The 15,890-nt window shown below is 38.1% G+C and overlaps 1 protein-coding gene across 2 annotated transcripts in view; it reads right to left on the bottom strand.

The window, feature by feature from the left end:
• Positions 1 to 15,890, bottom strand: part of HEN2 (RNA helicase, ATP-dependent, SK12/DOB1 protein) — a 211,615-nt gene that overhangs the window by 106,508 nt on the left and 89,217 nt on the right. For both annotated transcript variants that reach the window (XR_016258077.1, XM_089419971.1), the window contains exons 10-11: positions 1,211 to 1,300; positions 1,001 to 1,096 (exon numbers count right to left, since the gene is read on the bottom strand). Coding sequence is in view for 1 of the 2 variants with exons in the window: in XM_089419971.1 (XP_089276097.1) it covers positions 1,001 to 1,096; positions 1,211 to 1,300 (186 nt within the window). In the remaining variant the exon portion in view is untranslated. The remainder of the gene's footprint in view (positions 1 to 1,000; positions 1,097 to 1,210; positions 1,301 to 15,890) is intronic.

Genomic DNA, 15,890 nt, shown 5'->3' with positions numbered 1-15,890 from the left:
GCCATTTACAGGACATGGGAAGATTATTATTTTTTTATTATATATTTATTATAACTGTATTTATGTATGTTACATGCATATACACAGGAATTTAAATAATTTAAACAACAGTCCAGGTCCAACTAACATTGTAACAATCTCACATAAAGATAAGATTATCCATTGACTATTTGTTTGTGTTATTTATGCCAAAAGAAGAGGGCTGACTGTTCTATGATTTTGATTTTTTCCAGTTTGCCATCACCAAAATCCAACCTGACAATCTTTGTCGAAATATCAATTTTTGGTTTATAATTCTATTGTTTTAACAAGAAATAATTTCAACACCCTCAAATATCCCTACTGCAACTCAACTGTGTAATATTAACATCCGATATCTATGATTCCATCAAAATCCAGAATTATTCCTACTCGATTCAAGGCCGAAAATGTTGATTTCCCCTTCCAATTTTTTGAGCGAGCAGAAAAAGCCTATTTTATTGTGCATTTAAACTATGCAATAAACAAAATTTTATAAAGGTTTTTTGGAATTGCTGAATGAGAAACCAGTCAAAATTGTGCACAATAAGTCGATGCAAAAAAACTCAACTCATATAAACAAATGGCCTTTCTCTAACAGATTTTATCTATGAAAAAGTACCATTGAATACAGATCAGTTTTTGTTATTTATTGCGGGATTACCTTAAATTATATGCCATCACCAATGTAAGTATCAAGTTATTATCACAAAGCATAACAGTGGCACAGATAAAAGTAAAAGAAAGTTGTAGCGCACCTACCTACCCACAAGTATGATATAGACGGTTTTCTTGTTCCAACAAATAGTTCCAAATTGCCTGAACTAACAACTAATGTTCTCCCAATTTCATGAAAATCATTACATGTATAAAAGTCACATATGAAACAAAGAGATTTATTTGGACCAAAACATATATAGCCTCCCTCTCTGTTATTACAAAACAATGTTAACAAACCCACCAAAATCTTTTCTATTGTTACCTGAGAGTCACGCATTTTCATTCGAAGTTGCTGAGCTGCGCTATTTAATTCTGCTTTTCTTTGAAAAGACCTCAACTGGTGTTCATCCTGTTCAGACTGTATGATGGAAATATTAAAACATATCCACAAATTATTTAATCATAGAATTAGTCAAGAACAAAAAATGCCTCAAATGACAGCTCACAGTAGACAATTGATATTAAATTCAACCTTATGAAAGGGATGGGCAAGCAACTTTTGCTCCAATGCTTCAACTTCCCTTACAAGTTGGACAAAATCCGGATCATCAATGCCCATATCCTGTAGCACAAGTTGATGGATATATATCAAATTAATATATCCCTTTTCTTGCACACTTAAAAAATTCAGTCAAACAACCATTGAAAAATAAACAAATCAAAATAATTTTCTAATTGCATAGACAACAGAACTTTGACATAATACAGTGGCTAGTAATGGCTATAAGTTTGCATTCTGAGTAGAAATAACACAGTGAATATAAATCCCACTTACTCAAAGGAATAACCATGTATATACTGAAGAAACAGCAGAAATAAGTCATACTTGATTATTCTAACCAAGAGGACAATTTCATGGCTCATGAAAACAAGAAATGCCAAGAGGACTCTGAATTTCGCAATAGCAGTGATCAATAACCACAGACAGACACTTTGTGATTTACTGACAAATTACCACAGATATGAACTTCGTGGATTACTGACAAGTTACTTTCTCCCTCACAATGTTTTCTTCATCAATCATATTAAATCATGAACCTTTTTCAAAACTGCATGGACAGAAGCTGCATGAGAGCACCAATCCTCCCATTTATTTATTTTTGAAATTTGTCATATATTAACAGGAAAAATTTTACACTATAATATACAACCAAACACAAGACTACATAAAGACCAAGAAGAGGGCCTTTAGGTCCAACTGCGCTTCAACTGCATTACCTATCCCAACTCCTAACAAAATAGTGCTTTGAACTTGCTTGCCATTTGATTTGGTTCTGAAAAGACCAAGCCTACTACCTAGCTCATCCGGACAAGTACTTTCCTAGGAGGTTAGCTCAGAAAGGCCTGTTCTGGTGCCAGGATCTCTGCAATAAGAATCCTAGAGCATGGACTGTTAAATTTCTGAATACCAGATCTGATTTATATCCCAAGTAATTTTTTTTATAACCCCTAAATTTAGTTACCCTTGTAAATTATTTTCTGATATTGCTGAATAAAATAAACTGCTATTTGAACAATAAAATTGACAGCAGAAGCACAAGTAGAAAATCTATCACAGTGCGGAAAATATAAACCCTCCAATTTATCCTTCACTTTATTTCTCAGAATAAATAAGGGCTCCCTTACAAGGAAAATGACCCACAAAGAAATATAGAATTTTTACAGCAATAGAACCTGAAAAACTGGGCTCCCTAAAAAACCAAACTGCACCCAGACGCAACATCCTCTCCTAGCCATCACACATCTGTCCCGTGCACTGTACTATCCACACATACAGCCCAAAATAAGCTTACCTGTCACGCGTGCGGCCATCCTGTGCAAGCACTCAGCTCATGTGACTCTCCTGTAGCTAGGTCTCGGACTCCATTGAGTTCCATTTCAACGGAAATTTTCAGCTGCAAGCTTTTCCTTCTCTTCAGGCTTGACACTCACTCACTCTTCACTTGCGAAAATCACTATCTCATATCTGCAAATCACTTACAATTGTAATGTGTCTTCCTCCTTCCCTTAGGCTGTCTTTATAATTCTTCATTCAGCTAGATCTCAAAACCTAATCTCTAAAGTGATATATGGGTAGGATTAAATCCTAACCCACTTGAGATCAAAGGTTGAGATTAAAACTAGATAGCTAAAGCAATTAATTTACTTTTCCTTAGAAAACCTTATCTCGATAGCCAACTATAGCATACTAGGGTAATTTTTTCCCCAAGGTTTCTCTGTTTGCTAGGGGGTTATAATAAATTCGAAAGATTATACTACAGCAGAATTTATTTATCCACAGTAAGCAGCATTGAAATAGCACAAAATCTCCACTGTGATAAATATCTCCAGCAGTGATATGACCTTTCAACAACACAACAATAGATTCCTTCAACCATTAAAACATAGTCCTGATTTCAAGATTAGTGTTCAGTTATTCACCCACTTCTACTGTGACCATACTAATATCACAAATTGATAATCTAGCACAGGGCTGTGGGGAAGAGCCCCCCTCCCGGAATCCGCTCCCAAAGCGCACTCTAAGTGGGAATGCATGGGGAGCTATTGAATGTTTAACTGGGGGAGCAAATTTTGGGAACGTGCTCCCCAAAAAAAATTGCGCTCCCTGCCAGTTCGGGAATGAAAGAGGGAGCTATTGAAGATTGGAAACAAGAATGTTTGAGTGGGGCAGCCTAATATTCAAGCCTATGGCCCTAGTGTTGATATGTAGTTCAAGGTAATGTTAAATTCCTAAGGTAACATTCTCCTTTATCTTTCATTTTCATCATTTTACTTAAATTTTTAACATTACCATGAAATGACTCAGGATGTTTGAGAGTGGTTCCAAGTCCTGACCTCATTGGATTTGGTATGAAGAAATTAGAATGTTATATCTCGCTAAAAATCCAGCAAACTTATCAGTTTTTCAGGATTTCAGGATTGGGGGAATTGCAATGTTTCCATTGGATTTTGTCATGTACTAGGGTATGGAACTTGTATTTAACCAAGAGCACCAAGCCCTCCAAGCAAGCGAAACTCCCAATAATCAAGAGCACCTAGGTTACTAGGGTATGGAACTTGTATTTAATCAAGAGCACCAAGCACATTCGACTATGCAGGAGACTCTCAATAAACCACGAGACAAGAAACTGGAAATTTCTCGTGGCAAGAGGGTCAAGCAGTAGATAATAGATTTACTTATCTTTTCTAGTTTCTAGTACTTTTTATAACTATTGACTCTTTCATATTTATTATGGTATTTTTTGTAAACAATATATGACAACTTAAGTTTTAAGTTTCAAGTTGGCATTTATAACTCATTGGTAATGAATTAAGAATATGATGCTTCATGAAAGTTGAAAATTTTCATTTCATGTTTGATATTCTTTGTTATAGTTCGGTAATGGTTACAAATACAACTTAAGTGATGACAAATGTTATATAATGAATTTTGAAAGTTTGAAACTTTAAGATTGATGAATCATGAGACTCGATATGTTGTAACATGTAACTTGTGGAAATGTGGTTGATGAAGATTATAACTTCTATATGATTGATGTTATATGGTTTAATCTAAGTCACCGGATTCGTCCTAAACCCCCTACGAATCCCGAATCCAGTGAATCCGACACGATTCAATCCGGATTCGTGTCCAAATCATATGACACGCCGTGTCCATTTCCGACACGTCGAATCCGAGGTCGTGTCACGATTTTTAAAAGCGTGTCACGATTTTGGGACACGTGTCCTGTTTCCAGGGCTCGCTAAGCTCAGTGCGGGAATGAAAAGGGCATGTTTGCTCATTAATATTTTCATTTGGCAAGTGATTTGTGCTATTGTAGCAAGGAGTAGAGCATTTTGGCAGCTTCATGATCAAGTCTAGGCCCTAGTATTGATATGCTATTCATGGTAATGTTAAATTCTTAAAGTAAAAGTGACATTCTCCTTAATCTTCATTTTCGTCCTTTTACTTAAATTTTTAACATTACCATGAAATGACTCAGGATGTTTGAGAGTGGTTCCGGCCTCATTGGATTTCATATGGAGAAAGTAGAATTTCAGATTTCATTCAAAATCCAGCAGACTTATCAGTTTTTCAAGATTTTAGGATTGGGGGATTGCAATGTTTCCATTGAATTTTGTCATGTATTAGGGTATGGAACTCGTATTTAATCAAGAGGAGAGCTTCTAAATATGTCGTTCCCTCTCCCATTTTCGTTCCCGCTCCCAAGTAACATTGTTCCTGATGATATGGGTCTGGACACCACTGTTGAGTTGGCATTGGCCAACATGGATCTCAATGATCCAGTGCTAGAGCCTGTTAGATTTGATGACTTAGAGGGGTCAACCTCCATACCAGCAGATGCAGAGGCGACTATGGATACAGGGGAGGAGGAGGATGCAGAGGAGAGCAGTGGGGACCATGATGATGGGGACAGTGATGCTGATTCTAATGCTGATTGATGCCTTGAGACTTGTATACCTGTAGTTGTTTTATATTTTCTATTTCTATTTTCCATTGGCATTGCACCAACACTACCTATGTAACACATTTTGATTTGATGACTTAATGAGAAAACTACAGTTGTCAGTGTGTTTATCTTACTATCTTGTAGTTGTAAGTTGTCTTTCAGTTATGAATTATGAATCATGATTTAAATTTTTAATAGATTTATCATTTATGTGACCAGTACCACTAACATTTATTTGAATTTTGTATGTACTATGCATGCTAATAGCTATAGATGAAGATCTATGTTTGAAATCAATAAATTTGTATCATTAATTAAAATTTGTGTAAGAAATATGATAATATCTAATTTTTAATATATATGTATATTTTTTAAATATATATATATATATATATATATATATATATATATATATATATATATATATATTTTAATAAAATAATATATAACGTATCCTAACGTGTCCTTTTCCGAGGGGTCAGCGTGTCCGAATCCGACACCACAAATATCGAATCCTACGTGTCCCGAATCCCCGTGTCATGTGACTTAGGGTTTAATCCATGTTTTCAAGCTTTTTATATCTAATTCATCATTCTAGATGCTTTTGTTGACATATATGCATTAAAATATATAAAAATATATATTATATAAAATTTGCTCCTGACTCGAGAGCATTTGAAAATGTCGCTCCCGCTCTCGCTCCCAAGCTGCCTTGATCTAGCATTTGATTGTAGCAATGCTAATACCATCTAATAAACTGTTACTTCACTGATTGCAACCTTAGTATTCAAAATCGGTTGATTCGAACATTAAGTCGGTCAAACCGATTAGTTCATTGGGCCGAGCTATCCAACTAGTAGAAAAATTGGTTTAAATCCTCGCAGGCTAGGGTTTCGAGGTCTAACCAACCATAAACTGGTTGCTTTTCCCATAAACTAGTTGGTTCTATCATAAACCAATTGGTTTATTGCCAGGCCGAACATGGACCCCACGAATGGCAGTTTTGTGCTTTTTGATGTAGTTTTGAGGGAAACTAAGGGTTGTCTCCCTCCAAAAACAACGCCTCCAAGCCTTTGAAAGTATGTCTCCCCTCTCATTTCACTCACACATCTCATTTGGAGTTTCTGCGAGCTTCGTTGTGAGATTTAAGAGTTAAGTTTTGACTAGAGTAGTAGAACAGCAAAGAGATTTGGGTTGAGTAGTAGCCACCATGCCTCCAAAAGAAAAGGATATTGCATGGGATCATTGTGATATGATTGATGGCAAAATGATCTGCAATATTGCCAGAAATCTATTGCAGGAGGGGGTATTTACAAGTCCATACAACACTTGGTTTTGATAAGAATCCATGTAAAGCCATGTAGAGCACCAAATGAAGTAATACGGCATATTAGGGAAAAATACCTTCATAAGCTTCAAACTCAACCAACTGAGAAGTTTGTGACTTTGCTAGTTGAAAAGTTTGAGACTCAATCCACTAAGTTTAATCATGATGAGAAGTGATTGTGTTAATCATTAATGTGTAGACTTGTAGTAGGCCAGTGGCCCCATAGCTTGTAGCATTGTTTTTGGACTCTACAAGACATTTAGAGCCTTATTTATTATGTATTTTATCATTTTGTATTGCACTCGGTGCCATTTTGATATACTCACCTTTACATGCTATATAGATGAGGAAACTTTACATATTTTGTCTCAATTGGTTTGGAATCAAGGTTTTAAATCTTAAAAATGGTTTGTTTCCATTAAAAAATAATTATTTCATGTATTTTTCTAATGATTGGTTCATTGAGACGACCAGTCCCTATTCAAACAGTTCTTGTTTGAAACACGGTTTGATAGGTGGACCAGTCAATCCACTGAGTTTAATCATGATCAGAAGTGATCATGTTAATCATTGATGTGTAGACTTGTAGTAGGCCAGTGGCCCCACAGCTTTTAGCATTGTTTTTGGACTCTACAAGACATTTAGAGCCTTATTTATTATGTATTTTGTCATTTATAAGTATTGCACTTGGTGCCATTTTGATATATTCACCTTTACATGCTATATAGATGAGGAAACTTTACATATTGTGTCTCTATTGGTTTGGAATCAAGGTTCTAAATCTTAAAAATAGTTTCTTTCCATTAAAAACTAATTATTTCATGTATTTCTCTAATGATTGGTTCATTGAGATGACCAGTCCCTGTTCGAACAGTTCTCGTTTGAAACCCGATTTGATAGGTGGGCCAATCCAGTGAATGGTTTTGGTTTTGAATACTATGATTGCATCTCACTAGCTAGTAACCCTTCGCTAGCTATGAGGAAATGTGTTGTTACAAGATGCAAAAAACTTCATTGTTTGCGGCTAAACTTCTTGGCTAGTTGTGGCGGAATGTGTGTAAAATGCCAATAGCTCACCCCTTCTGCAACTAAACTTTGGCCCTGTAGTAGAGTCTGTGAACGTTGTGGCCGTGGTTTGTGGTTCAATCACAGGTTTACCTCACTACTCCTTCAGCAGTTAGCTTCTCCTTTCCTGCTCCTAAAACAAGTCTTGTTAACCGCAATGGACACTTCCTTCCATACCAAACTAGGACAAAGTTACTACAATTGTTGTGTTATGCCAAAACAAGAAAAAGGTGGGTGTCTAGGTAGGGTCGGATCAAGTCCACCGAGACTAGACGAATGATTAGATAGGGTGGGATCACCTCCACCGTAGCTAATCACAAAAAGAGGGCTTAAACCCTCGGAGCCTCTGCTCAAGAAAACAAAGATATCCAATCCAATTTGATGATGATAAATGACTCCAACTCTCCTTTATTCATAGATTCCCTCATGGGGTTTCTCAAATGTGAGGGATCGAAAGTGCAAACCCCAATTTGGAATTTTTGCCCTAAAAAACCCAAATTTAATCAATGTTGACCCAAACAATGGAAAACTGGGTTTCCCCCCTTTATCAAGACTATAACCTACGACATTGGATAGGTTATTCCATCCTTCTATGGGAAATTAATCCATTGAGGACATTAGAGTCCCCCCTTCCCGACATTGCTATCCCTCAAGCAATGGCATGTCCAGGTGCCACACATTTGTCATATCAAGCATACTAGCACCCCCTTTTTCCTCTTGCAGTCAGATGACCATAATGTTGGTGGGTAATATCATCACGCAACATTTGTTGCTTCCTCTTACCAAATCCTAGGTGGATAAAGCACAGTTGTGTGTTACTGCAAAAATAAATTTTGCTTATCCTAATATAGTAGCACCTTCCCATAGTTCTAATAAGCAACAAAAAATTGATAATAAGTTCACGACAACCTCCACAAGTTGCCCTTGTTTTGTTGTTGTCTTCACTTTATTTATAGGTGACTTGTTCTCAACTTTTAAGACATTGTTCTCACATGGTTTCACCCCTGCATAAAGAACCAATTAATCCTTGGGAAATCAATTGTTTTGGCAATCTAGAATGTAGCAATGAAAGTTCTGAAATAAACCAGAGGTGGGACCCATCTCGTTTTTAGGGACTAGTTTTTCTCCTTCAATAGCTTTTGTTGTCCCAAGACAATTTGCAACACAATAACTGCAACATCACTTTTATCAAAGAACTTGGCATATACATTAGGTACATGAGATCTTCCTAGAGAACCAACGGCCTTTGCTTCCCAATTTTGTAAACATTGACTCTTAGATGGAGTAGAAAACTTGTGCAAATAGAACTCAGGATTTTCCTTGTTTATTTCCATTGCCACATACCTGTTTTCATGCTTTTGAATGTGCTTCTTACAGTCAGTATGCATTCTATTTCCTCCTTCTATAAGATTGCCCTACTACAAACAGATTTTCTTGTCCCAAGACAATTTGCAACACAACAACTGCAACATCACTTTTATCAAAGAATTTGGCATATGCATTAGGTACATGAGATCTTGCTAGAGAACCAACGGCCTTTGCTTCCCAATTTTGTAAACATTGACTCTTACATGGAGTAGAAAATTTGTCCAAATAGAACTCAGCATTTTCCTTGTTTATTTCCATTGCCACATACCTGTTTTCATGCTTTTGAATGTGCTTCTTACAGTCAGTATGCATTCTAATTCCTCCTTTTATAAGATTGCCCTACTACAAACAGATTTTCTTTGGGGTCCTTGCCATCTGTCTTTGACTTGTTTTCGTCGATTGTCTACTCCATATTTGTGTGATCTCTAATTTGATAGGGAAGCTCCAATGTGCCTTCAGTTGGTCTGTTATGTGAAGTTCTAATGAGCTTTTCCCTTAGTGCAGATCCAGGAACAAAATATATCTGATCTTCATAGAAGGTGATCTCATATTGTATCTTGTAGCTATCATCATGGACGAGTCCATCCAACAATTCGCAGGCAAAATTAATTTTCGGAGTATTCCACTAAGAGGTGGGCTCTCCAATCTCTCAAGCACGTGCATGTATCATGTTCAGTATTCTCTTTGCTCCCTGGCTCATAACGTTGTAACTTGTTACTTGATGATCTAGGGCTTGTATTTCTACAAGTTACCAATGAAGTGACTTCACCCTACTTGGGTATGATCTCCATTTGCTTGGTTGTTACAATTTGGGGACCTCCATTGGTCATGCCTCTTAGTACTACCTTGTTGCCATTTGGGTCTCAAAATTCCATTTCCATCGCTTGGTAGTTCATTACGAATCTCCCTAGCAAGTACAACCATTGTACTCCTAGCATTATTAGTATCTACCAATTCTATCACATAAAAATCATCAATCAATGTATACCTACCTAATGTGACGCTCAAACATGGAAATACCTATGTGCATGTCATATGACACCCATCGGCTGCCCCCACTTCGAGGACTTCAAATTCTTGGGCGGGGATGCTTCTCCTTACCACCATAGGTACATCAATGAAGTTGTATGTTGCTCCACCATCCATCAATGCTATGATTTGTTTCCCTTATATAGAACCCTTGATTTTGAAGGTGTGATATTTAGGGACTCTAAGAGAGTGGCGATACTACCTCCAATTCTTAGACATGGCTTCTTAGCCTCTTTCAGGGATGGTGCTTATTCAAAAATGATAGGCTCCTTGCTTGGTGCCTATGTTGTAACACTCTCATTGTCGCTATCAAACAGTACTTCAATGTAGCGAATCTTTCCCTTTACCAAACATCAGTGATCAGGTTCCCATGGCTCTTTGCAAGTGAAACAAAGATTTCTTCTATGATCGTTTCATGATTCTTCATCCAATTGGTCCTTCTTAGTTTCATCTTTCAGAGATGTCTTATTGTCCTTATCTTTTGGAGGGATTTGTGGTATGGGTCGAATCTTCACTTTTGGTGCTACACCCCCCATATCTTGTGTCTTGGTGATGGCCTCCTCTAATGTGGTAGGTTTGAAGACCTTACCCATCTGTGTAATGGTTCAGCTAGACCTACGAAAAGCATGACCCGCCTCTCTAAGAGATCAATGACCATGACTGTTTCTTGTTTGAACTTTGTAAAGTACTTGTTTGGTGTCCCTGTCCGTTTGATTTGTGCCAATTCTCTATGACATATATCAAGATCCTTCTTATCAAAATGATCCATCAACCTTTGGGTTAAGTCCATATAAGATGTTATGTTGGAGTGCCCCAAGGTGACCAATCCACGATACCACCATTTATGTGCCTCCCCTTCCAAACATAGCATTAATTGGATAGCATCGACTTCCTACATGGGGTTAAGTCAAAAATAAATATCCAGTTTTTTCAACCAAGCCCTAGTTGAGCATTTTGTTGATTCGTCAAAGGAAGACATGGACATCTTCCCCATCTTGTGCATTAGAGCCTGACTCTGTTGCACCTTAGGCTTGCTCTTGTACTTCATATTGTTGTATTCATTGAAATTCAAGTACTCGAACATCTTCTCCCAACATTAGATATTCTCATAAATATTTTAAAAAGTCATTTTGTTTTGTTGCTCCCTGGTTTGCTACCATTTAATTATCCAAAAACTGATTTAGTAGGGATTTATTATTACTTACATTTGTTGCCCTTGCGTTGGATTGTGCAAAAGAGCAAGGATTGTGGTTGACACTTGTTGTTCCCTTCAGTACTAGTCTCGTTACCAGCATTCAAACCATTGTCGGCTACAAATTGTGTCATTTGTTGTTGCCCTTCCATTAGCATATTAGTCATTTGTTGTTGTTAATGGACTAATGCCTGCAAGAGATCGCTAAGCTCTCGTCCTCCTTCCCCTACTCTACTTCCCACAGTTGGACAATGGGTGATCTTGTAACGTTGCTTGTATCTCCTAGAAGCATACAAGGCTCATGCACTCACAAGCTAGCAAGATGCACAGTTCTAATACCAATGTAGGGTACTAATGTAATTTTATCCTTGGGATTCTATGTTTGCTAGGGTTACAATAAATTCACAAGATTATACTACAACATAACTCATTTATTCACAGTAGGCAACATTGAAATAGCACAAAAACTCCACTGTAATAAATATCTCCAACAATGATATGCTCTTTCAACAACACAACAATAGACTCCTTCAACCATTAAAACATAGTCATGACTTCAAGATCAATGTTCAATTATTCCCCCACTTCTACGTTGACCATACTAATATCACAATTAGATAATCCGCATTTGATTGTAGCAATGCTAATATTATCTAATCAACTATTACTATATTGATTGCAACTCACTAGCTACTAACCCTTGGCTAGCTATGATAGAATGTGGTGTTATAGGATGCAAACATCTTCGTTGCTTCTACGGTTGAGCTTCTTGGCTAGTTGTGATAAAATGCGTGCAAAATGCTAACAGCTTGTTGCTCCTACAGCTAAACTTTAGCCTTGCGGCCCACAAATTTGTGGCCCTATGGCCCAGCCTATAGCAATGCAGTCCTTTCTATGGACCCTACAGCGCTGGTCTATAGTTCAATTATAGGATTACCTCATTGCTCCTTCTACACTTCACTACTCCTTTGCTACTCCTAAAAAAGCGCTTATTAGCCATACAGAAGGACACTTCCTTGCGTACCAAACTAGGACAAAGTTGCTTCAATTGTCAAGCTAAGACAGAACAAGGAAAAGGAGGGTGTGTAGGTAGAGTGGGATTAGCTCCACCAAAACTAGACGAAGGATTAGATAGGGTGGGATCACCTCCATCGAAGCTAATCAAAAGAAGGGGGCTTAAACCTTCATAGCCTCATCTCAATAAAACAAAGATACCCAACCCGATATGATGATGATAGATGACTCCAACTCTCCTTTATTTATAGATTCCCTCATGGGGTTTCTCAAATCTGAGCAACTGCAAGTGCAAACCCCAACATAGGCTTTCTACCCCAGCCAACCTAAAATTTACTGAATGTTGCCCCAAACATTAGTTAATTGGGTTTTCCCCCTTTATCAAGACTATATCCTATGGGGTTGGATAGGCTATTTTGTCCTTCCGTGGCCAATTAATCCATTGGAGATGTTGAAATTTTTATGTTTTATGTTGTTACAATCACTTAAATCTAGAACTTCCTTATTCTACAAAAATAGTTAATTGTAGATAGAACATAAACCAGATAAAACATATGCACAATGGAAGACAGCAATGAACTCAATGAGACACAGAGAAGTTAGGTCAATGACCAGGACAAAACCCACAAGGGGAAAACCCAACCAAATTCTTCTTCTATTAGAAATCAATTGTTCAGCAGAGATACAAAGTACAATGAGAGAATGAAGAAGTTAACCCAAATCTAAAGAAGACCTCTGATAGCAGTAGTTGATTCAAACGCTGAATCACTTTGGCTCTCCAATATCTACTCTTGCTCTTCAAGACTCTCTTTCTCTCTCTCTCAATCCTCCCCTAGACTATCCGTTAATTTTAGATAACAATGGTATGTTCTATGCTTAAGAGAAATTTTATTTCGATTTTCTTATTAGCCCAATATCAATATCCAGATTAGCAATCACATCAACATGATAGTACAATGCAGATAGAACATAAACAACAATAGTAGAAGACAAGCCAAAACAAGAGGACACAAGATATGGCACCAACCAGGGACAAACCCTAATGTGGGGCAACCCTTGATCAATTCTTCTTATTATTTCTTCAAAAGTTCAGCACAGAGAGAGAGTACAATATACAATATTCACTTGCCCAATCAAAGTGAAATCTGACCAGTCAAGCAGTAGTAACAAAAAGCCCTAAAGAGAAAGTCAACACTGGTTAACATCGCAGATTTTGACCTCCCAAATAGCTCGGTCAACTCGACCACCAACAGCAAGTCAAATCAGCCCAAAAACAGTCTGAAAATAACCAGTCAAATCTGATCCACAAAAGTCAACACTACAGCAAACCCTTCAAAAGTTAACGTTGGTCAAACAACCTCAATTTTTGTGACCAAAAATGCGGCCTACCCAAACAAAGATCTCCCTTAAAAAATGTAGTCAAAAATGTCAACACTATTCAAAACAGCCTTCCTGCAACTTAGGTCAACGCAAGGAAAGAAACCCTTCCTTCTTCGCACGTGGAGAGCTACCTCAGAAATGTGTACCCAATCAATGAAGGAGAGAGGAGGATGTGAGTGAGTGAGGTGACAAAATGAGGAGAGGGCTCCTTGTATTTATATGCAACATTGTGGGCTTGAGGGTGCAAATTAGATGGTTGGCCGACCTTGATAATTGTCCATAATCAAAATAAATTCATAATTCCATCTGTACATGTCAAAATGGGATGATCTTTAGATCAATCCTACACCTCTCGGAGAGAGGAATCCAATAAAAATATCAACTGCCTCATCTGAGTTGTCCAAGGTGAAGTTTGGCCCTAGTTACAATATTTAACACTCCCTCTCAACTAGGGAGAACTTCACCTGCCAAACTGTCTGACAATTTGTACCATCCCCGTCTCTGCTCTGCTCTACTAAGCCATGAAGAAAGAAGAAATGATCTAGAATGTATCATACCATTCTCCACTGACCCGAAGTCAGTCTCCAATAACAGAGAATGTATCATACCACTCTTAACTAACCTGAAGTCAGTTTCCATTGATCCCAAATCAATATCAAACATCCTAGCATAGGGAATACGGTAGTAAACGATGCGTCCATTGGTAGTACTATGGTCCCTATCCTCATTTCCCTACTCATTGGCTAGATAAGAGGTAGTTCCCATGAGTCCCAAACAGCATGGGTAGAATGTGCCGGCAGGAGAAGGTGAAACGCTCATCCTGCTCATATGCCATAGGAGAAGGTGAACCATTCATCCTATGCATATCTCAACATGGGGTATCATAGGTGAAGGTGAACCACTCACCCTGTACATCGCGGACCACTAGGGGATGGTCAACCACTCACCCTATAGTCACTCATTGCTCCAAGAAGTACCGCAAGCCCCCTGAAGCTCCTAGAGCTCAACATCCATCTCATACGGGACCCTCATAAGAGGGTCTCTCCATGACTCCAAGTCATTTAAGAAAGGTTAAGAATTTGACCTTCCGCAGGGACTTCGTAAGAATATCAGCGACTTGATCATCAATCCTAATATGACGGAGACTTATTGCTCCCTATTGTACCATATCCCGAATAAAGTGGTACCTGATATCAATATGCTTAGAGCGGTCATGAAACACGAGATTCTCAGAAGCACGAATCCCACTTTGGTTGTCACAATAGATCATGGTGGTATCTAGCACATGTCAAAACAGCTCACTAAAGAGCTTCCTCAACCAAACAGCTTCACAGGAGGCCATACTAGCAGCAATGTATTCAGCCTCAGTGGTGCTCAAGACAATCGACTTCTACTTCCAGCTCATCCATGATATCAAAGCAAAACCTAGAGAGAAGCAACATCTAGATGTGCTTTTGCGATTCACCACACTACCAGCCCAGTCAGCATCAAAATAACCATGGAGCCTCACATTCCCGATAATGTATCTCATTCCATGAATGATTGTGCCCCGAAGATATCTCAAGAGATTCTTAGCAGCAATCCAATGTATGTGACGAGGCTCAACCATAAACTAATTCAATGTATTCACTGCAAAACATATGTCCGAACGCGAGTTCACCAAGAACATTAGGGCCCCCATAAGTGGACGATACTCAAAAGGATTTCCCAAATCGGGCCCAGCAACACTTCCGCATAAATTCTTGAAGTTAAGTTCCATCAGAGTAGTCAAGAACTTGCAGTCCACCATCCCAGATCTTTCAAGTAGCCAAATTTCCAACCCTAGTAAGTAATGCATCAATCCTAGGTCCTTCATCTCGAATTTGGAAGCCAACTCCCTCCTACATTAATGAATAAGAGGGTTTGCACCCGTCAAAAAGAAATCGTCCACATGAAGTACCAAGATGAGAAGTCTATCATTCTCAACCTTGTAATAAAGGTCCGGATCAGCTTCACTTCTTGTAAATCCCAGCTTCATCAGATAGTTGTCGGTCCTCTTATACCAAGCTCGGGGAGCTTGCTTCAACCTATACAGGGCTTTCTTCAATCTGCATACATGTGTTTGATGATCTTGAACATCGAACCCCTCGGGTTGTTCTACATAGACTTCCTCCTTAATTGAACCATGTAAGAAGGCAATCTTGACATCCTTCTAGTGTAGATTCCATCTTTGCAAACCAGCAAGGGCTATAATCGAACAAATGGTGGTATATTGGGCAACAGGAGTAAACATCTCATTATAGTCCACATCTTCCTTTAGAGAGAAGCTTCAAGCAACAAATCTGGC

The sequence above is a fragment of the Pinus tabuliformis genome, chromosome 4_1 (genome assembly GCF_031772625.1).
Source record: "Pinus tabuliformis cultivar Carrire ecotype Pingquan chromosome 4_1, CPIR1, whole genome shotgun sequence".
Lineage (NCBI taxonomy): Eukaryota > Viridiplantae > Streptophyta > Pinopsida > Pinales > Pinaceae > Pinus > Pinus tabuliformis.
Note: the sequence above shows the minus strand (reverse complement) of the source record. Positions and strands in the feature narration are given on the sequence as shown.